This window comes from Eutrigla gurnardus, assembly GCF_963514095.1.
Source record: "Eutrigla gurnardus genome assembly, chromosome: 17".
Taxonomy (NCBI): Eukaryota; Metazoa; Chordata; class Actinopteri; order Perciformes; family Triglidae; genus Eutrigla; species Eutrigla gurnardus.
In genome coordinates, this window is record NC_139928.1 from 11,034,164 (window position 1) to 11,057,667 (window position 23,504).

General features: G+C 45.7%; 2 protein-coding genes across 3 annotated transcripts; one reads left to right on the forward strand and one right to left on the reverse strand.

Moving 5' to 3' along the window:
• The first annotated feature begins 3,535 nt into the window (after positions 1-3,535).
• Positions 3,536-14,674, forward strand: itgb8 (integrin, beta 8). Of its 2 annotated transcripts, none has more exons than XM_084031717.1 (15): positions 3,536-3,640; positions 4,090-4,261; positions 4,351-4,457; positions 4,576-4,715; positions 5,035-5,200; positions 6,017-6,175; positions 6,358-6,453; positions 6,572-6,664; positions 7,741-7,881; positions 9,263-9,674; positions 9,802-10,024; positions 10,136-10,239; positions 11,138-11,254; positions 12,041-12,204; positions 12,958-14,674. In XM_084031717.1, exons 1-15 carry the CDS (start codon positions 3,608-3,610, stop codon positions 13,081-13,083), a joined length of 2,253 nt encoding a protein of 750 aa, XP_083887843.1. In that variant the 5' UTR covers positions 3,536-3,607; the 3' UTR covers positions 13,084-14,674. The 2 variants fall into 2 exon arrangements, with proteins under 2 accessions (XP_083887843.1, XP_083887842.1); XM_084031716.1 differs by lacking the exon at positions 3,536-3,640 and adding an exon at positions 3,667-3,864.
• A 995-nt stretch (positions 14,675-15,669) lies between these two features.
• Positions 15,670-17,561, reverse strand: sp8a (sp8 transcription factor a; the record flags this gene model as incomplete). Its single annotated transcript, XM_084031488.1, has 2 exons — positions 17,425-17,561; positions 15,670-16,878 (listed from the first exon to the last, which is right to left on the reverse strand). The coding sequence occupies exons 1-2, from the start codon at positions 17,443-17,445 to the stop codon at positions 15,670-15,672; spliced, it is 1,230 nt and encodes a 409-aa protein (XP_083887614.1). The 5' UTR covers positions 17,446-17,561.
• Between the last annotated feature and the right edge of the window lie 5,943 nt (positions 17,562-23,504).

Sequence of the window (23,504 nt, forward strand, 5' to 3'; positions counted from 1 at the left end):
TCTGCAAGAGCTCTGGTTTTATTGACCCCCCCACCCCCCAGCCCCCATCATCCACACACCGTTTGGGGTCCCCACACACACAGGAGCCCTCAGTTTCATGGCTCCCTGGAGAAGCAATATAAACATCAGTGTGTTCAATTCAAGTCCATGGTTCACTTGGAATTTACCCCACCACAACTTCTTGTAGTATAAGCACTTCATGCCCCCCCCCCCCCCCCCCCCCCCCTCTCTCTCCTTATTTGTCTCTCTACCCTCCCTCTTTAATTTTCTCTCTCAGAGAGAGAGAGAGAGAGAGAGAGAGAGAGAGAGAGAGAGAGCGTCGTTGCCATGACGCCGCCGACTGCCGAGTACAGCGGTTAAAACAGGACCACTCTCCTGGCTTTCGTGTGGGATGTTCAGTCAGCATGCGGGTGCGCACCGGCCGCTGGTAGTCGTGTGTGTAGAACTCCGCTCCGCCGTGTCCCGGGATGAGACTTCACCGTCGACCGTGAGACGCGCTCCGTAGAGGAAGCACGCGCGGGCGGACACGTCGCACACCTGCGGCCGGATGGAAATCGATGGAGGGTCTCGCGCCGCCGCCGTCGCTGCACTCGAACGATTACTTCACCTCCTCTCGTGGTCCACGGGGGAGCGCGCGTGTAAGCTGATTTAACTCCGGGGGGACGTGAATACCTCTCCGGGATTACAGAAGGTTATCGGGTGAACGACAATGCCCCGCGGCGCGGTCCGGCACTCGCGGCTATTGTTCGTGCGGCGGCGGACGCAGGGTGCCCGGTCTCCCCCGGTTCATCTCCAGTAGCTGTAGGACAGCCTTCGCTCCCGTACCGCCTCGCTGCTTCGCTCCGGTCGCCCTCCCGGTGCGGATTGGATAATATGACTTCCTGGCCGCACATGTCTCCTGCTCTGCTGCTTGGTGGTCGCTGTTTGCGCAGAAGCCCCCGGCGCTGGTGAGTGGAGGCTCATTAGGGCCAATTACCTACATCATCCCAGCAATTAGGCTGCATCTTTATCATGACAAGACAGCTACCGTGCTGCGCTCTCTGCAGGGGGTCGACGGTTTCCCAAAATGTGTAAGCCACTTGGTGAGCTCTCAACAATATTTCCACTCAACTTCCATTATCGCAGCCAGGCCTACAAACTGTCTCATTTAACAGCAGAGAAATAACAAACTACTTGACCTGTTTGTTTTTGAAGGTATATCTTGAACCCACAGCCAAGGGACCAGCATGTGATAGCCTATACCACACCAACCTCTCGTTTTCAGCATGTATTGATCAGTCACAATTAGAAGTGAAACGCTTCACCTATTCTGAGTTTTGCCAGAGGCCAGGAGTGCAAATTGGGTCAGAGCCGCTTGTTAGTGGGCTGCTAGTGATGATAGGACCTGCAGCATTTCTCTGTCCTACATTCCAACCCAGTAGCTCACTGAAATGGCTCTGGAAAATGTGATTTCAGCAGATAAATCACTGAAATAAATAATAAATTAATCACTTGATGAATGATTAATCCCACTACAGTAAGCCCGAGGTTCATTTTGTGCCTTGTATCACCCTGGAAAACGTTAAGCTGTGTTTGTCTCCTGACAGCTGCGTGAGTGATTTGTCACAGTGTCACACCGTTAATACATTTGTGCCCATGTGGCATTCACAGATTGTCCCACGATTAGACTGTGTGTGTGTGTGTGTGTGTGTGTGTGTGTGTGTGTGTGTGTGTGTGTGTGTGTGTGTGTGTGTGTGGGCGCCACTTCAACAACTCAAGCACCTGTTCTCACACTCAGCCGTTTTCCCCCTCTGCACACGGCTGGCTGATAGGTACTGAATAGCCTCATATGAGATGCTAAGTGGTGCCTCCATCATCAAAAGTGCGCACACAAACTCTGAATATCCACAGGGGCTCGGCTGCATGGCTAATGAGCGTTGACACGCATTCTTTCATATGCTAATCACAGACTCTTCTCTTCTTTCCATTCCACCTCTCGTCTTGGGCCGACTGTCTCATTTCCTCCTTCGCTGTCTACCTCTTTCCCACCCCCTGTCTCTCTCTCTCTGCAGGTGACGGTGTGTGTTGGTCTCCTAGGATCACTTCTTGTGCAGAGTGTGTCAGACGTGGACCACAGTGTGCCTGGTGCTTCAAGGAGGTAGGAATGCACATAAAAAAAGTGCGTGCTTGAGTGTGACAGAGAAGGGAGAGAAAAAAAGAAGGAGAACGTGGCAGCATTCCTCGGATGACACACACCAAAGCTTTGATGCCATCCACAGATGCGAATATAATGTGTATGTTCGGGCTTGGAGGGCCTGCTCTATGACCTGTGTGCGTGCGTGTGAACGATTCCATGTGTGCTTTCTCATGCGGCCGCAGAGACGGAGCCACTTTCTATCCATATGTTTAGTCTGGGGGGGGGGGGGGGGGGGGGGGGGGTCGCACATATCACTGCGTTTTGTGTCAAAATGTCCCGTCTGTGTGTTTGTCTGTATCTGCTTTCTGGGTGTGGGTCCGTCTTGTAAAGAGCCCACCCTGAATCAGAATGCAAGCCACACCAGTCACGACACACACACACACACACACACACACACACACACAAAACGTCTAGACCAGAGTGTCAACATGTGTGTGTTTACAGACGTCAGGTGCTTTCCCATCCTGTGAGCACCTAACCTTAACTGACGTCATTAAGTGGGGCCGGGCTTACTGGTGTGTGAAAGCATTCAAACGCCACCTCCCTAACCTCCTACACACACACACACACACACACACAGTGTCACACATCCGTTCTTGGACAAGCACTGAAAAATAAGCAGGTACAGTTCTTGTTAACACGCAAGCTCACATTTCGCCATTGACATTCAGCGAAGGGGACGGACTGTAAGGAAAGTCCGGGGAAGTCATTCTGGTAATCAAATTATAGCTGTGCGGGACAACGTGGTCACTCATTCGGCTGCAGTTTCAGCTTTTATTGTCCACTGTTCTGCTTGTGTGCTGTGTCTGTTTTTAAAAGCAGTGGTACCCTCAATAAATTGCACAATTTCACATCTATTCATACCAATCAGGCCCATGACACACTATAAATACACATTTATTGGTGTATTTTTTTTGGTTTCCACTGCTAGTTACTGTCCTAAGCGTGTTTCTAACTCACAAAAGTAATAAAGGTCACTTATCCTCTCCAAAGCTGCAATGCAGTGACGCTGTAACCGTTGGAGAAGTGACTTTAATGCAGTGGAGAGATTTATTCAGGTGATTGAATCATATCCTAAATAAGAAAAATCCAATTGGAACTGCTATTTTCTTTTAACTTTCATTTCCTCTGTAATCCGATACTGAGATATTAGATCTGGACATGGATGACTGAACATAAACAGGACACTGATGAGTCACTTAATCACAAAATAATATAGAAATGGGTCGCATGTCAAGCCTATATCTACGACACGGAGCAGTACAAAACCGAAACCAAAGTGAGTAATTGTCAAACCGGTTTCAGTTTGTTTTTATCTAAAAGGTTTATCACACTGCACTTCACAGAGAGAGAAGGAAACAAAGTGGGCGAAGGACTACATGAGTTAGCTCTGTACTCCGGGGGGGTTTGTACTGCTCCACTCGTGAATGGATGCAGTGGGCGACATCACAAGAGGAGTGGAGGGTAAATAAAGACTACAGGAAATCGATTCTCCTGACCTTGAAAGCTTCGACTTCATCGGCTTCACGGTGACTCAAGGACATACGGGAGGATCGCAGCTGCGTCAACACTATACACGGAACAGATTTGACATATGACATTCACGACGGTCATACACTTAGCAGCATTAGTGCGCCCTGCCCATGGAGGTCACAGAGGATAGCGTTGCATTCATCTTGACCCACTTTGTGTGTGTTCTCATTCTTGAAATGCGATTATCATGATAATATCTTACAAGACGGCTTAGTCGGAGGATATTATCTTTACAAACTGCCTGGCAGCATTTTCCCTGTGTTTTTGTTTCGTTATTATGTGTCGTTTTCTCAACTTACAACACAATACAATATATGGGAAGACAATTAGAAGGAGTCAAAAGTCATCATTTCCCCTCTTGACCCTGCTGTGACCTTTAGGACTTTCTGGATGGGGCGGGGCCGAGCCAGCGCTGTGACCTGCCAGCGAAGCTGCTCAGGAGAGGCTGTGGACCCGAGTTCATAGAGCAGTCGGAGATCAAGGTGGAGGTCAACGCCACCGTCAGCAGCACACAAGTGTCCCCACGAGACGTCAGCATCACCCTCAGACCAGGTAGACGGCGGCCGCCTCTGGATTCAATTGCAACATTTAGTCAAGTATAAAAAAAAAATGGCGTCTGTATATCTGTGTGTATGTCCCAGGTTCAGAGGCCAGCATCGTAGTGGCTGTGAAGCAGCTGGAGCGTTATCCTGTGGACCTGTACTACCTGGTTGATGTCTCGGCCTCCATGCAGGACAACCTCGACCATGTAGGTGTTCGTCGCTACTGAAAAACAAGATCTTGTGATACCAAACGGTTACCTCTTTTTATGCCATCGGAGCTCACGAGATGCATCCGTGTGCCTCTTTGTGTTTCCTGTCATCCAGTTGAAGACGGTGGGCGTGGCGCTGTCCCTTCGCATGATGGAGCACTCCTCGGACCTTTGGCTGGGTTTCGGCTCATTCGTGGACAAACCTGTCTCCCCTTACATTAATGTCCATCCCTCCAAGATTAACAATCCCTGCAGGTGAGACATGTGTTAATTGGATTATTGGTGACTTAAAGAAAGTGAGGTTAATCCTCTCATTATAGCTTTTTTTGTGAAAGTATAGAATAGATATTTAACGACTTAAATGTGTGCCTTGTCATCAGTTCACTTTTTCATATTTTCATGAGACAAGAAAAGTGGTGATTTGAGTGATTATTTAAAAAACGCATCAAAGCAAGCTGTTCCCATTAGTTGATTGTGCTGGGAGACAGAAAACAACAGACATGCTTTTGACTTTCACGTGTCCTGAGATTTACATACTGAACTAATGTTTTGGACCGTCTTCGTCTCTCACCAGTGATTATGAGATCCGCTGTCGTCCGGCCCATGGCTTCCACCACGTCCTGAGTATGACTGGAAATATGAGCGAGTTCACGCGTGTAATCAAACGCCAGCGCATCTCCGGGAACATGGACACACCCGAGGGGGGACTGGATGCTATGCTGCAAGCTGCTGTCTGCCAGGTGGGGATGTACAGATGGTGTAAAGTCAGGCTCACGTGTATGACAAAGAGAAGCAGAGTTGGCAAAATATTTTTCTTATGGCTCATTTTCTTTTCAGTGAGCCTGAGAATCTTGAATCATAAAAATCAGGCATGACTCCAAATTTGGTTGTAAGTCTGCATGCTGGTGAAAGAGGCATTTATTCTGGGAGAATGTTGGCAGTCTGACTCAGATATTACCACTGGAATCCCACTAAGTAATGACACCACTGCTGTAATATGGCAGACACAAACACACACACACACACACACACACACACACACACACACACACACACACACACAGAGAGTTGCTTATACCATGGCTGCAGGAGGGCTGTGAGTCAAACGCTGCAGGGGGGCCCTGAGTAAGCAGCGCTGCAGGGAAACACCCCGGTGGTCATCAGTCTAGAAATAGACTCTCCATGATGTCAGGCCTACTTATAAACTCACTGGGTTTCCTTAAATACACACACGCACACACAAACCCACTTTTTTCTCACACTGTCTGTGACACGTCACTGATGGACTGGAGGTCTGTGTGACTGGTGGAGGAATTCCTGCTGCGTTTCTTTAATTGGGCATGACAGAAAGAGCTGATCACCAGCAGAACTAACATAGCTCAGATGATTCAAATGCTTGCATTTACAGTTTCTAACCACATGTGTAGAGAATGTAAAGCATGCGCATTATTTGCCACATCGAATCTCTGACTAATAATATGAACAGGATAAAACATGAGGGGATGCACATGATTGTCTTGCGTTACAAAGGCCTGATTCTCCTCTCTCTCTTGTAGAGATCCGTTGGTTGGCGACCTGAGGCCAAGCGCCTGCTGCTCCTGATGACCGACCAGCCGTCTCACCTCGCCCTGGACAGCCGGCTGGCGGGGATCGTGACACCGCATGACGGCCTGTGTCACCTGGAAAACAACGTCTACACAGGGAGCACTAGAATGGTGAGAGCAGGAAGGAACACATATTAGGGAGTTTTAACTGGGCATTCAGTGCACCTAAAAGCTCACATGAATTAATTAATATGGACTGAAAATTACTAGTGGCCTGTGGGTGAAATTAGTCTTTTCAGAACATAAATGCTTTTCTTTTTTTTTATTTAATGTGTTGGTTGTCTCCTTTTCAGGACCATCCCAGTGTGGGCCAGTTGTCTGATAAGCTGCTTGAAAATCATATGTACTCCATCTTCGCTGTGGACAAGCAGCAGTACCAGTGGTACGAGGTAATCTCAACAACACAACAAACATATATAATTGAGAAAACAGATTTTGTCAGACACGTTTTTTCGGCAGATTTCCATAAATCCATCAGTTTACCTGGATGTCCCTTTTCTTCTTCAGGAGTTGGTTCGTTTCCTACCTGGCTCCTACCTGGGGAAGTTAGGCCTCTTCCAGGCTCCAAACCTTATAGATCTGGTGGTGGATGCATACAAGGTACAGAGCATTCAGCTTCTTCCTCTGCAAAGTCTCTTCTTATCTTTGTCCTTCCTCTGTGTGATGTTCATCTTTTAGACAACGAGGAGGAGGACAGGAACAAGGGAAATGTTAGAGAGAAGAAGCACCACGGCATGAATGTATGAGCCCATGCAGTTTAAATTAAGAAGTGTTTGTCCACTGATCTGCTGAGGCATCATGAACACAGCACGTAGCACTAAAAGCACATTCCTGTTTGGAGGGGAAAAAACGGCCTCAGAGAATGACACAGCAGAAAGTGTGTGCTGCTTATATGTATCAGAGTGATTCATAGTCAGAGTGCAGAAAAGGGACAGGCACTTGTAATACAAACTTCAATTCTGAAGTTGGAGATTGTTTTGGGTCGCCGAAGGCCTAATAAACAGAAAAACACGGTTGAGAACAGGAGGTTATGGAAGGGTAAGGCCTTGTGTGTGTGTGTGTGTGTGTGTGTGTGTGTGTGTGTGTGTGTGTGTGTGTGTGTGTGTGTGTGTGTGTGTGATACTAGGGGTTTGTTCAGTTGGCAGGAGGCTATAATCTTGCCTCGGGCACAGCGCTCCATTGTTTGCTTCGAGAATCTGCCGAATCCACAGATCCGGGTGCACAGCCATGCATTTGGCTGTGCACCCGCACACACGCACACACACACACACACACACACACACACACACATGCATGCATACACGAGCAGCAGAGTCCGAACAGAAGCTGGTATTATAATAGCTATCAGATCCCACGGAAACCATGTGCCCTGATCATGGACGAATACAAAGATGCTATTTTTGGCCCCATAAACCCCTCCTGGGCTTCCGGGGACATGTGACAACTTTAATTAATCATACGTCTCCCTTTCTATCTCCCCTTCTCACTCTCGCCTCATTACTTTTCACTCACACGGATTATATTCATTACATTTTTAAACTGTCACTGTTCTTCCCACTCTCTTTAGTGCTAACCCACATTGCCTTGGAACCAGCATTATACATTGTGTCCCGTGATATCCGGCAGTCAATGTAATGTTGCCTTTTTTTATCTCTCTCCACCCTCGACCCCTCCAGAGATTTTTGTCAGAGGTGGCGGTGTCAGTGTCGGTGGAAGACAAAGCCGTCAGCAGGTACTGGGTGTCTGTATCTCCTCTCTGTCCCAAGGGATCCACTGCTAAGGATCAGAGTTGCACGGGGGTGCAGCCCAACCAGACGGTAAGCACACAAGCACACCGTCAGTACGGCATCAAAGCACACAGTCATGACTAAGACTTACCTACATTCTTGCTAATTTCATAAATGAATGTTGTATTACTTTGACACGTACAACCCCACTCACACACCGAGAGCTAAAGATTTGGTAAATAATCCGAGATGAGCGGATTACAGGCTGTGTTTAACAGGAAAACATTCCCATGTGATTTCATGACCTATTCATCCTAAAATCCTTACCTTGCCCAATATATTTATGCAAACAAACAGGACATTAATATTTAGAAATAGGTCATTGGACATCCACTGTTTTTACACCTGTTCCATTAAGCCACAACAAGAAAAAACTTAAAATGGTCTGCACGACTGCAGAAGAGCTTTTCGGCAGTAATGATTATACAAAAGGCTCAAAAAACGTTTCACTTAATCATCCAAAGAAAGAAAGAATTTTCATTAGATTTGGAAATAGTCTTCGTGTTAAACTGCCGATGAGACTCCTCTCCTCCATAACCTTTTGGGGCTATTTACTTTACACCAAGATACTTAATGATTGCTCAATAGTGGCTCTATTGTTCTGGACTGAAGTCCAGCCCTTTTAATCCATGTGTGGATTAAAGTTAATTATGGTAAGTACCCCTCATTTACCAGAATGGCGATAGTGAAAAGCCTTCCTGTAGATTCAAAGCTTTGGCATGCACGGTTTTCCAACCACATAAACGGAATAATTATTCACATTAAGAATCACACTTAGAATCTAGTTTGTGGTTTACTTATGTTGGATAAGTTACCAGGAACCATTGAAGTCTTATCAGAGATTGCCACAATTATGCAGCGCGTGGTGGCTCATTTTAGATTTACAGCAGGAGTTTTTATGGGAAAAACACAATTTTTACTCTCTGCTGCATTTCTCTGTATTTGTGTTGGATCTCTGGACAAAAAAAAGCAAACTCTTGAGAGAGCAACGCTTGTTAAACAGTCAATTGCTAATCTGTTTTGTTGGTGTGTTTACCAGCTGCGACAGTGACGCCTGCATTGTTTTCACCTTGAGTGTGTGTGTGTGAGTCAGCGATTTATATTTCTGGTCTGTCTCTGGACAGATTTTCTGTGCAAGATGCAGTTACAGAATTTTAAAGGTGTGCAGTTGAGATCAAAATGATGGTCGGGTTGATGAAGAAGATGAGGGTGGTGCCGGAAGGAGGGTGGAAGTCTGGGAGGGAGAGTCCAGGAGAGGCAAATGGTTATAGGACAAATTCAAATTATGATCTGATGATGGCGCTAGAGCAAAAAAATGTATTAGGATTTGTATTTTTGTCCCAAATCTCACGGCCATCCATCCAATAGTTGCTGAGATGTTTAAGTCTGGACTTCTTTGTCCCTCCTGCAGGTTTACTTCAACGTCACCATCGGGATGCGCTCCTGTCCTGACGGCGGTGACGATGAAGACGTCACAGTGTTAGTTCGCCCAGTGGGATACAACGAATCCACCGTTGTTCGGATCCGCTCTAAATGCCGCTGCAGCTGTGGGCCCACAGGGCGCTGCAAGGACGACAGCCAATCGCCATGCAGAGCGAGCACCGATCAGGAGCAGAGGCCGAGTCAAGGACTAACTAAGGACTCGGACAGACATCCAAACTGGAATTGCAGAGCGGATGGGGCTGATGTGGACTGCGGTGGTCGGGGAGTGTGTGAGTGTGGGAGGTGTGTGTGTGAGCAGACCAGGCTTGGGACAATATATGGGAAGCACTGCGAGATGGACGACTTCTCCTGCCCGTACGAAGGAGGGCTGCTCTGTGGAGGTAAAACGGGAACACAACTGTGTATCATGTCCATCTAGTGCTGAAAAAAAACCTCCATCCACGATCTGCATTTGTGTGTGTGCTTCTCTAACAAATCGGTCCTACCGTCTCTGTCTGTCCCTCTCAGGGCGCGGTGTGTGTGTGTCCAGTGAGTGTGTGTGTGAGGACGACTGGACAGGCCATGACTGCGGTTGTCCCGTCTCCACGGCAACCTGCCAATCAGCCAACGGCTTGCTTTGCAGCGGGTGGGGCAGATGTGTGTGTGGCAAGTGTGTGTGTGAGGACCCCCAACGCACCGGAGACTTCTGTGAGATGTGTCCTGCTTGCCAAAGCACCTGCCAATCATACTGGTACTGGTCTGTTTCTGTTTGCTACCACAAAGCATGATGGGAGCTCTTACAGAACTATTCTTAGCTGATGCTGACACTGTTGTATCCTCTCTCTCTCTCTCTCTCTCTCAGGAAGTGTGTGGACTGCCATCTGTCTCATGGCCTCACACAAACAGAGGCGGGTCACTGCAACAACACCTGTGCACCGTTGGTGGGCTACATGGATGGGGTTTCAGGTACAGCATTTCCATTAGTCAGTCTCAAAGAAAATTAAAACTGTGCCAGTATGACAACACTTTGGATTAAGAGAGCGCTTGCCACTGCCAACCGTAGCCTGGTGCACCTCTGACCACTCCCAACCACAATGCCACAGTGTAGCTGCACACACCGGAGGACACGCCTACTGCAACAACGTGAACCACGGCCAGTCAGCAAAGAAAACCTTTCAGCTGGTGTTTAGGTGTTCTTTAAAGCTGTATTAGTCGATTAGTTTTGTATGCTTGTGGGCAGCACAAGCTGTAAACACATTTTTGTTATCACCTTATAAAGCTTTAAAGCCAAACAAGTTCACAAACCTGCCTATTTACAAACACAGCAGCATGTTTCTGACTTAAGTCATATCGTTTCAATATGTACTCTCCTTTTAGCTCTGTTTTGGTCTCCACCAACTCCTGAAAAAAACACATTAGCCTTAAATAATTCCATATGGCTGCTACCTAGTCACAAACCGTGTGTGTGTTGTTTGGTGCTGGACAGGTAGCGGATAAGTGAGTACAGCAAAACCTTTTAACTGAAAAGATGGGTTGATAACAAAAACCAAAACAATGAATTAAAGGAGCCAAAAAGATGCAATAGAACTGAGGGCAGCTGCAGAGTGACAATTTTGGCAAGTTGTCACTACAAGAGATACATTTCACCTTAGTATGACGTTAATTGGTGCAGCTTTAAGGCAAAAGCTGAACATCTGTAAAACACAGAAGCTCCCCTGTAATGCTACTCTCATTGATTCTATTGTGTATCCTAATCCTGGAGGATTTTCACTAGCTCTTGGAGCCAAACATGTCTGGAATATCTCACTTCAACTCTCTCTCTCTCTCTCTCTCTGTCTCTCTCTCTCTCTCTCTCTCTTTTCAGGTCAAGCAGGGGAGATGTGGATTCAGTGCATGTACATCAGCAATGACAGCTGTCGTTATCGGTTTCAAACAAGCTCACAGTCCGGTCAGACCCAGCTTCACATAAGCACAAGACCAGGTATAATGTCAACACACACACACACGAAAGTTGGAGGTCACTTCCGTTGCTACCACTGCTGCACTACTACACCCTGGTGTGTTTGAATCAGCAAGCCTGCTGTCAGTGTTACAGCTGTATTTTACATTTCCCCTCAGTTCCCAGCTCACCCTCTTAATTTTCCTGACACACACACACACACACACACACACACACACACACACACACACACACACACACACACACACACACGCAAGCGTCCACACATACGATTTTAAAAACACTAATCCACACATACCCCTGCACTTCCAAGTGTTACAGTTCATCCCCGCCTTTCCCACTTTTTGGAACAGCACCGTTCATTGTGCGTCCACCCCCCTCCCCTCCCCCCCCGGCCCCCCATCTCTCCTACACCCCCACTCCTCCACCCAACGGGACACTCTCTTCCGGCTCACACCCACTCCTCCCGGGTAGAGCAGGAGCCAGGTCTCCATGGTAACCCTGTTACAAAATGTCAGAGCACTCTTTGGGCTCTTTGTGTTGAGCGATGAGCCCGTCATCCACACATGCTCCCCAGCAGACACACAGCCAGCTGACTATTCAGCACAGCAACACTGGCACCACTGCCACTGACTCAACTGTAGGTGTGTGTGTGTGTGTGTGTGTGTGTGTGTGTGTGTGTGTGTGTGTGTGTGTGTGTGTGTGTGTGTGTGTGTGTAATATTGTATATTTACAGTATAACTTTGAGGTACCTGAGTTTCTCCTGTCCCAGCTCTCCACAGTGAAACCGTATGTGTGTGTCCACAGAGTGTGCCAGCAACAGCCGGCTGGTAGGAACCTTCCTGAGTGTTTGTGCTCTGACGGTGCTGTGCGGCCTGGTGGTGGTGGCTGTGTCCCGGCTGCTGCTGCAGAAGAGGCGCTTGTCACCAGGGGGCGCTGCCGAGGACAGAGGCTATCACTGCACTGGAAAGGTTAGCTCTCAAAAGTCAAGTATGCTTGGAGGCATCAGCACAGCAGGGTTTTAATCGTCCCTGGAGCCCTCAGAAGTATTAGGGACCCCTTAATTGTTCAGGATGTGTTTTTTTTTCGCGTGTTCTGTCTGCTGAAACCTGGTGTGGGAAATTTCAGTCTGCTGTCAGAGGTACAGCTGTGTTTTACATTTCCTCTCAACTCCCTGGTTGCCATCTACAGTGTCCAAATATGTGACTTTACAATGATGTACAGCACGTTTGAGAAGAAGGAAACGGTGGGGGTGTAAACTGAGTGTTTGGAAACCCCTAATTTATTAGCCATCATTCACCACAGATCATCTTAATGATACAGGCAGATTATAGACTGTGTAAAATTGATGCATCGTTTTGGTGAATTCTTACACAAAGCACAATTGCATTATATTCTTGGGGGGAAATCAAGTTCATATTTACATTAGCTTTACATTGCAGTAATTAGCTTTACAAGTACTGTAAAGCTGTACATACTACCGCAAAGACTACGTAATATATTACAAAGGTTACTCTCTACAGCTGCTGATATTAACGGGGCACTCAGCTGATTTTATCAACGTCAGTTTACTCCTAACATTGACAGCTTCACAGCCTGTGACATATTTATAGCAATGCAACACTACATTGAGTATCATGTTTTGGTTGGAGTGTGTCTGTGTATATCCTGGATGCGTATGTGTGTGTGGTTATTACTGACTGCATACTTCTGTCACATTTCAGGACCTGTCATTCATCCCAACGACCAATGAGAAGACAGTTACTTACAGGAGGGAGCGTCCGCTTGACCGCCCCGTGGAGATGCACATCCAGGTTCCCAAGATGCCCCTTGATCCCTGGCAGTACTAGGCAAAGGGCAAAGGTCAACGGAGCAGAAGGAAGTCTGTAGAGACATATCGAAGTAGAGGCTTATTTTCTGCCGCTTGAACTTCTACCAGCTGAATGTGGAGACTCTCGTGATAACTAAACAATGAAACCTCCATGGGATCACATTTGTAAAATGAACTGACCAAACTCCCATCGACTGTGTGACTAATGTGGCCAGTATCCTGGAAATCGAGATGAAGCAAGGAGCACATGTCCCCCACCTCTTCTTCCCCTGTAGCAGCAGGGAGGCTGCTTCTTCCACAGGGTAAAGAGTGATCATTCCTTGCTTTTTAGCCATGCAGCAAATACTGATCTAGGGTACGTGTGTGTGTGTGTGTGTGTGTATGTGAAAGAGAGTGAGAAAGTGAGTGAGAGAGATTGGGTGCAGGTAGATGCATTTGTGCTCTATCTAGTCTTTCTATTTATGATTTTTATAGCAAAAACACTAACATGTTTTAAGTTTCTGTGATTGTGTTACACTCCAACACTCCATCCGAGTGATCTCCCTGCTGTCTGAGTCTGCCCCCCTGTGGCCAGCTTGAGGTACAACATTTTGTCTCTAATAATACAGTCAACACATTACTGACCTCAGCTATACTATATTGGGATTGAATTCACGAAGCACACCAAGGACTCTGTATGTCTTTTTATTTTATTCGTGGCATACCTGGTCTGCTAGTTTCTTTGTTGTATTTTGTTTTCGTTAACCGATCAACTACATTGCAAATTGGTACGTTATGGCGTTTTTCTATCATAAGTGGGATATAGTTTCGTGTGTTTTTGGTAATCTGGTTAGACTTGCACTAGAACAATTATTTTTGCATTATACTACTGAAAACTGTGGGGTGTTTGGGGCAGGAGAGCTGTGATGGCGGGTTTGAAATGGCGGGCATTAGAGGGCGTGTATCTGCAGCTATGCAGGAGGTACATTTGAAGCTAATGTAACAAATCCACAACACTGGAATAATAATGAACTGAAATAATCATATTCAAAAAGGCAACATACTGACAATGAATAATTGCATTATCAAACGCCTGCACGTGTGGCCTCTAACAGAGACAGCACCAGAACTGTGTCTGCATGCATCTGCTGATCACCACAGAGCCATTAGTCACTAATGAGTTTAGACTTCAAGACCAATTCCTGGGCAGAGGTTCATATCAACTCTGAAGGTACTGAGACCAGTTGCATCTTGGGAGACTTTCCCCCAATCCTGTTCCTCTTTTTGAATTATATTTAACACTATGTTGTTTACAGCAATAGCTGCTCTATTTTACTGTAAGTCAGGAACACTAATTATTATTTATTGTGATTTTATTATTTTTATTTAAGTTAAGCGTGCTATTTTATGGTCATGTGGGTTGCAGGTAGTAAGTACTGTCTATGATAATTAAGAGCGGTCTCTATCTCCAACCTTGAGAATAATGCAGCAATAAGGTTTTAATCATCTCATCTAACCGGGCATTGAGTTCGGAGTAACAACAGCACTTTTCCGTGTAGTTTTAATGTCGATTAATGTGACTAGCTGTGTAGCATGAAATGTTTTCAACACAATAAAATGTGCAAATTTTTGTAATCATTTCTTGAGTTTGTTAGCTTTTCTGTATCAAAAGGGTCGATTTGAATCAATGTTACTGTGGTGAACCGATGGATTACTGATGACAAAGGCAGTGACAAATTAAGTCTAATTTTCACACTGGCCTGTATTTTTTAATGACAATAAAATCAATGTGTTCAGTTCAGTTGAACGTTTGGACGTATGTTACATGTTGTTGAAACAACTGGTTACTCTATAAACTGAACACTAGGTGGAGCTGCACACTAAAACAGTACAGCTTAGACTTTTAGTCATAAAATATAAAGTATAGTTCAATACCTCCATCAGGCAAATTCAACTTTCACTAGCCTGCTGTATGCCTCAGTTATCCCCCAACCTAACTGAAGTTTGACCTCAAGTTGTAATTTATTTTATTTAATATTAGTCATGTCTGATACAATGCAGATGCACCAAAACATTTCCTCAAACCAAGAGTCAATTTAAAAAATACAGTGTGATTCATTCTAGCACTGAATTTGCATGTATTTTTTATTTCGATTAGAATAGTCAATACAGATATGATATATTATTAAATATTTGTTCTAATTATTTTAGGCTAAATGAGGTTTGTTATAGCACAAAATGTGTCCTGTTCAATTGAGTTATAAATTGTAATCATGACCCACGAGCAGAGAGAAATCATAACAATGTAATCGTTTGACGCAAACGTATTTTAAAATAACCTTAAACTAATAGTTATATTAAATAAGAGGCCACTTGCAAATAAATTGGCCACATATAACATGTCTTCAAATAACACAAGTCTGATGAATGTAGAGTAAAAATTTATTTTTTTAAAGAAGGCTACAAATAAGATGAGGTAAGGACACAGTGTTCATCCACAGCTGAAGTTCATCATAAAGTGCCATTTCAGTTTTAAGTGTCCAAGAAAACAAAAATAAATCCATACAAGCTGGTACAGTGTAATCAAATGCCCACAAGTCGCTTTGTAAATTATTCCACCGTGCTCCTAGGTGGTTTGGACAGTCTCGCGCGCGTGCACACCGGGAGACTGGCTCGGGCTCCCGGAGAGGCTATTGTCCGTGTCGCTGCTCCCTTTAGCAAGTCCCGGTTCCGCGCCATCCTCGGAGCCCTCCGCGCTGTGCGTCCTCGCGTGCTTGCTGAGGTGGTCGGAGCGCATGAACCGTTTGTGGCAAATCGTGCACTCGAATCGCTTCTCCCCGGTGTGCGTGCGTAAATGCCGCTGGAGCTCGTCGGAGCGCGTGAAGCGCTTCCCGCAGAAGAGCCAGTTGCAGACAAACGGCCTCTCGCCGGTGTGCCAGCGCAGGTGAGCCTTCAGGTGAGACGTCTTGCCGTAAACTTTTCCACAGCCCGGGATGTGGCAGCTGTGCAAGCCCCTCCGCCGCGGGCTCGTGCCGCCCTGGCCGAGGCTCTCCGCCTCCTGGCAGTTCGGACAGTCGCACGTGGCTCTGCCGGAGTAGCGCCTCGAGGAGGAGCGGGACGATGCGGGCAGAGACACGATGGGGGTTCCTGTCAGAGAGGGTGCCCCCGTCGTTGTGGACTCTGTGTAGGTAGCCGGGACAGGTGGCCTGAAGCCGTCAAACAGGTGCTGTGCGGCGGGGTGCAGGTGCTGAGAGGCACCGGGGCTGAAGGCGGAGCTGTAGTCAGTGCTGTAGCCGCTCAGAGGCGAGGGTAACCCGGCCGGGCTCTGCGTGTCCACCCAGCTGGTTCCCATGTCCCACCAAGCAGCAGACCCGTTACTGACATCTCCCGCTGGCTTGAACCACGACTCGTAAGGGTGCGCGTGCATCCTCGGATAGATCCCCGCTATGCCTTCCACTGAGGAGGGGAACTTGGTCAGAAACACAGACCGCTGTGCGTGCGCATCGGGAACACCGTTGTCTGAAGGCACGGAGGTCTGGTACATCGGAATGTCATTTCCAAAAGAGGAGTTGGCAGTGGTGACCGCGAACGCGCTGGAGGTCTCCGTCAGTCCGCTCCTGTTACTCCTGGAAGTCCCGGAGGAAACCCCGAGAGGGGCGAAGCAGGCACCTAGGCTGCTGGTCCCCGGCGCGCCTCTCTTCCACGGGTGAAAGCCCTTCATGAGTCCCGGGGCGCCCTCGGAGAGAGCAGGGGAACACGAGGGGCTGGGCTCACCGATTCTGCTGCAGGTGGCTGCCAGCATTGCCAGCGGCGCGCTGCCGAGCCGGGGCTCCTCCTGTGGGGCACACAGACATTTAGGCCCGTCTCTCCAGAGTCTCAACATGGTGTGCGTAAAGACGCGCAAAAGCATGAGATGGATCTAGTCTCGCAGACTCAACGCAAATGATGTCGATTAATATCTGCCATGGCCTATTTTATAAACAGTGTGCCTCTGGTTTAGATCAACCAAAGACAACGGAGGGGTGCCTCCGAGGGTTTCCTTACACCTTACACTATATCAGGTAAACTCGTTCATATCATGAATATCATCCACTGTTCAGGACGTACACACGTCACCGTCATGTAATCACATTACGATGATCGGGTTTTAAAATCAAAATGCTGCATTGTGCCTCTTCCTTTCACTTCAACAACAAACATTTACTTCTGTTAGCTCCGCGTGCGACAGCTTCCACAAACTCAGTCACCATGATGAGTAAAAACAAACAACACGTAAGAGAACCGGACACACGCGGAAGCTTTCAGGACTATAACGAGATTAGAGCGAAGTTTTGGAGCTACTATAAAAGTGTTTCAGCAAATTATAGAAATGCAAACTCACCCCGAGCAGCGTAGCAGCCATGGTCTGTGTCGTGATCTCTTCGTCCGGGTGCGTGGGCGCGCGCGTGTATGTGTGCGCTCGCGGTGACTGGACGTGGTGAGTGCGTTTCCTCTCTTCACTGCTTTACTAGTTGTAGCTTCTTCGCGGCTTTGAAGTGCCGCTGAGAGCGCGAGGACCAATCAGAGATCAGCTCAGACTGTCACTAAACGTCGGCGCTCGAGGTCGTCGCAACTTTGAAAAGTGCAGGTCTCGCGACACATGACGCGCTCCCAATTGCAGCTGGAGAATGTGAAGACAAAAATATGAAGTTATGTAAGAATACATTCAATTCTCTGTTTATTTATGCTGGCAGATTTCTCACCATGATTATTGCTCAAACACGAGGATCCATTATGATCCAGGCAAAGTGGGAAATGGCCCTAGAGGACCCCATGAGATCCAGGTCACCATGGTAAGCAATTTCATTTTAACTGTTTCGTTTTGTGAATAGGTGCACAATGTATCCAGCAAAAAAAAATATATATATATACATTTTTGAGGAAAAAACCCCCAGCATGTTACAGATAGCGGGGCACCTTGTGGACAAGTTTTAGTGTAATAGGCAAAGGTTAACAGGTCTCTCATGTTCTAGACAGGGAACTAATGTTGTGAAGCCACACAGAGGGAGAAGCTGATGAATGAGAGGCAGGCCCGGTCCGTCCCATCCTGTCCCTGGGGCGTATCTAGTCAGCCCTGGGGCAGGGAGGGGAGGACACCACCACTACCTCCACAATTCCATCTCATTCAACACAAAACAAATGTTGTTTAAAAAAAAAAGAGACCTCTTCCTGGGCTTGCCTCAATTTTATAGATCCTTTAAAAAAGGTTTCCAAATCCAGAATTAAGCTGTACACACTGTGAGGAAATAATAATATAATAATATTTTCACTTGAATGCAGGTAAATAGATAATCCCATTCTTAAATTGTGGGTGCCAATTTGATGATGCACACCCAGAATGCTCTTCATATATGAGCAAAACCACAGCGGGGGGCATTTCATTTGAATTTCAAATTTAATAAAAACAGCAGGATTTAATCAATCCCCTTCATTTGTTTGGTATTAACGGCTTCTCTGCCCTTTCTTCACCCCTCTTGTTCTATCATCAGCCTGAATGAAGTCGGCCACGGAAACGTTAATCACATTCTTCATCCACTCAGTTCATGCACGCACACACACACACATGCACACGCACACACACAGTGATGATACATGCGGTTCATTTTGGTTCCCTATCACTATGGTGAATGAAAAACATCTGTAACTCAGTGTGTTGCTCCACATAGCCAAATGTGGCATTATCTTAAATCTAATTTGGAGGAAACAAACAGGTTTCACTCTCAGTTTTTGACTTGGAATGCATAACATTTGGTGTCGGTGGTTAAGCTGCCTTTAAAAATCACACAATCCAATGTATTCATTTGTAAATTAATCTATATTGATTTTGGTGTAAATATTAATAGTTAACATATAATTTCTAATGTCTGTAAATAGTTTACAGGCTATAAATAATAGAAACAAACATCTCGCGTGCAGATGCTGTATTTTCATTTTTGTTGCATTTTGAAATTATTCCTCTTAGTAGATCAGTGCTGTCCACCCTAGATTTTAAAATGTGTATATAAATTTGAGTTCTGGGATTTTAAAACGTTTTTTTTCTGAGAACTTCTTAAGACAAATCTAATTCAAATCTGGCCTATTATGAATCTATTTGGGTGTTGTTTTTTGGGAGGCCTCCACACACTAATACACTCCTCCCAGTGGACCAAAAATCACAGGCTCCCACACTGGCCCACACTCTCCTCCACAGCCTGCAGGCACGGCTGTATGCACAGGTGGAGTTTACAGTAGGCCATCTTGCCAACCTCACGAGCCACCCAAACAGCTGTCCCTCTTTTAAATGCATTCTTTTCCCACACTGAAAGTGTGTGTGTGTGTGTGTGTGTGTGTGTGTGTGTGTGTGTGTGTGTGTGTTTGTGTGTGTGTGTGTGTGTGTGTGCGTGTGCTCTTAAGGCCCCCAATGAAACCCTGTCTGAGCCCCAACCTGTTCCTTTGGCGATGATAATGACCACATTATCACGCGCCATCGAACGTCAACAAAAAAAGATTGTCGTGTGCTTTCCAATCAATTTGTGGGCACTGAGACAGAAAAAGCGGAGAGAAAGGAGTGAAATAAAGATCTGGCACTTCTCGGGGAGAGGGATGGGCCAAGTATTTTATTTCTCCTTGGTGTTTTCCTCAAGTCCTTGTTTGTTGGCGGAGTGTAGTCACACTGATCCAGAGGGCAGGGCGGCCATCTTGGTCATATGCCCTGCTGGGACAATTAGCAGGAGAATCAGAGAGTCAAAAGACAAGCTGCGAAACACCAAAAATATTCACTCCGACCAGAGGGGGGGCTTTGTTGCCATCTCATCCCTCTTTTCCATTTTTATTCTATTGTTAAATGTATATAGTGAGGCAGCTAGAGTTTAGAAAGTCACACAGTGAAAATGTTTCTGTGGTATTTTTCATTATCACACCTGATAACAGTGCTGACACACTTGTGTATGTCATAAAAAATACTAATCATATAATACTAGAGTGGGGAAAACATTGTGTGTTTTTTTACCACATATCCTGCCACAGAGAATCTGACTGACCTGATTTTGTCTTTTGATGCCCTTCAAACTCAACCGTTAAAACAAATTGAGAGAGAGAGGAACAGTCATCCAGGTGAGCCATGTGCCAGGATGTGCCTGGAGCAGCTCCTCTTTGGCTTCCTGTAATTACTGCATAGAGAGGGCACGTCCGCCGTCTGTCAGCACGCGGCTGATGGACGACTACGGTGGCGGAGCCGGGAAAACGTGTTCGGGTTGCTGTGATGGAAAGTTTCACATGAGCGATTTACAAGATCTCATTTGAACCACATTTACAGTAAAGGATCAATAATCACTGAAACCCCTCTTTTTTTCCCTCTCTCTCTCTCTCTCTCTCTCTGGCAAACACTCATAAACTCACTTTCTGTGTCCAACTCCCCAATTCTTTTGCTATAAGCATCTTGTGCACACTGTGTCTTGCAAGCTCTCATATCAGATAATCTTTACTGCACACACACACACACACACACACGCACACGCACACACGGGTCAGAAAGGGCATCTCTCATCACTCTATCTATGCAGCCAATCCGAGTCAATGTAATTATGCTGTTGAAGCGCTTCATTCCCATTCATGTATACAGCACATCTACATACACCAGTAGACACACTCATTCATGAAATGAAGGGAGAGCGAGCAGGTGGGGGATGGATTCATGGGAGAGCAGAGGACTCTGTTTGTTAGGCTGAAGTTTGGGCTGAAGGTGAATTGAAATTGTACTTTATGAGTAGCATCTCTCTCTCTCTCTCTCCCTCTTTTTTTCTTTGTTCCACACAAGCACGCACACACACACACACACACACACGTTAGGGTTGATGGATGTCTAGGGTTTGTTAAATCATACATCACAGAGGTCATTTAAGCTGCCAACACATCTGCTGTCTCTGCCCTCAGAAGGAGAGGAAGAGGTGGAGAGAGTGGAAAGATTTATAAAGGCGAGGGGGAGAATTATGCAGGGTGGGAGAGAATGAGACTGTGATTAGTAACTGGAGTGGATGAACAGCTCTCTCTCTCTCTCACACACACACACACTAACACACACACACACACACACACACACACACACACACACACACACACACACACACACACACACACACACACACACACACACACACACACACACACACACACACACACACACACACACACGTAAAGTGGTGGTCTTTGCCGAAGCTTCTTGCATCATGAGTTTCTCCGCTCTTCCATCAACTTTCGTCTCGTCGCTGTTCACTACTGACAATAAAGTTGCTGATTTATGCCGGGCAGCCCCGTCCGCGCGCCAACATGTTAATGAGATGTGTCCGAAGGAGGAGTCTTCATTGATTTCTTCAAATGCTTTTGACGTTTGTTAGGTGGCCGTATCTCAGGCGTCCAAACGGAGCGTGTTGATTGCAGATCGATAGCTCTTATCCACTCGTGCTGCACCCTGTTGACTTACTACAGCTGCCTCTTTGACAGCGCGTTATCTTCTTTGTTACTAAAGCTGCAGCTGCCACGAGGTCGCCACTGAAATGAGGGATATTCTACTTTTATTCGTGAAAGTTGATGCTAGCTGCAATCAAGACTGGCTTGAACTCTAAGGTTCAGAAAACATTTGTGTACTTGATCACACCCAACAAAGAAGATCTTTGTGTGACATTATCTTTGGGCGTGATCAAGTTCTAGAAATCATAACAAAAGTCATGTGGCGGAAATGCCGTTGGATTATAGGTCATACAGTTGGCTTCTTGTATGAATCAACAGCTGTCATGTTTGATGCGCTTTTCCTAAACTGTCCCTAGAGCGTGTGGTGAAGCATCGTTTTAACGGCTAAGTAGCATGCTTTCTTGCTACACTGGTTAAAATGACAGAACATTTGTGTTTAGATGCAGGGATGCACAAGGAGACTACAACGCTGCGACCACTCTCAGCGAACTGGTCTCTGTGCTGAGTGAGGGGTGCGCTAGCGAGCATGAAGTTCTCATTTGTGGTCTGATAAACAAATTCATCAAATTCAGTGGTAGCAATGCACAGCTACTAGTTCACCAGAAGTCAAATCAAACTTTTTTAACACATGAAATGACACAAATAGTACGCTTGAATGATTTGAATGGTGCTCTAATATTCCTTTTATTATTATAATTATTGATGCATTAATGTGTTCATAGCTCTAATGTTGCAGATGGTAAATGTGGAGCTAATTTTAACTCATTTATATTCTGCTTGGTCATACTTAATCTATAATTACACGTCATCATTTTTTTAATAATTTGAACCTGTAAAGTAACTAAAGCGGTCAGATAAATGTAGTGTAGTAAAACAAACAATACTGAGATGTGGTGGAGTATAATTAGAAAGTATTATCATAGAGAATGCAGGTACCTCACCACTGTCGTTAAGTATAGTAATTGAATACATTTAAAGTTACATTCCACCACTATTAACATTAATACATTTAATAACTGTTTTTCCAACTCTAATTAATAAATGTGATGCCCAGGTTAGATATATGTTACTACTCAATATAATCTTAATTAAAAGTAGCAAGTAGTAATATTTTGGACATCACAATTCATAATTCATCTGAAAAATAAACAACCACTGTTGTCGTTCACGCTTCAGTTTTTTTTTTTTTTTTTTTTTTTTTTATGATTACGACATGAACTTTAAATGAAAATAAGGTGACAAAGTGCATAAAAAGCATTTAAAAAAAAGAGCTTATGGAGGTCTGGGCTCACCTCAGAATGTCCTCAAGCTCTGGAAAGGTCCCTGGTCAGCACCTTTGAGATGGGTTGGCACCGGAGTACGAGAATGGCTTTCACACCAACACAACAAACCGCACCAAGGAGATAAATGCTCCAGGGTTCAGGCCAACAAGACCAAACAAGGCTGGTGTGAATGAACCATGATTTAACCGCAGCCTGCAACTTTAAATCAATGGAACCCCACGGCTGAAGTCAGACCTGTTGCCTGCTATGATCTAATTTTTCACGCACACACATCAGCACACATATCACACATTTCTGATCACACACACATTCAACTCCTGCACATCCTCTTTCTATTCACCAGCTCTCTTTGTTAACATCTCTTACCTGAGCGCCAGTTAGCCATCATAGGATCCTCTCTGGTCAACACGGCCAGTGTTTTCATGGCTAGACCTGCAGGAAACTCTTTTAAAAGGTCACATAAAGGTTTAATACTTTTTGGGTAATTTACTACAAATCACACGTGTTCAATCACAGCGAGCCATTTTTATTGCTTTATTTTAGAAATCTCCTATTCCACACTTTCCTTGCACGGCAGCTGGATTCGCAATATCACGAAATCATGCGAGAATCACAGGGTCACATATCACAGAAATATCTGTCTCCTCAGGCTTCAAATGTGTTTATGATATTCTGCTCTTGAGAGGGATTAAAA

Coding starts and splice junctions, on each gene's coding strand:
- itgb8 (XM_084031716.1), top strand. CDS start 3,820: ATGGAGGTCACAGAGGATAGCGTTGCATTCATCTTGACCCACTTT. Junction 6,454..6,571: donor AGCAGTACCAGTGGTACGAG/GTAATCTCAACA, acceptor TTTCTTCTTCAG/GAGTTGGTTCGTTTCCTACC. Junction 11,255..12,040: donor TCACATAAGCACAAGACCAG/GTATAATGTCAA, acceptor GTGTGTCCACAG/AGTGTGCCAGCAACAGCCGG.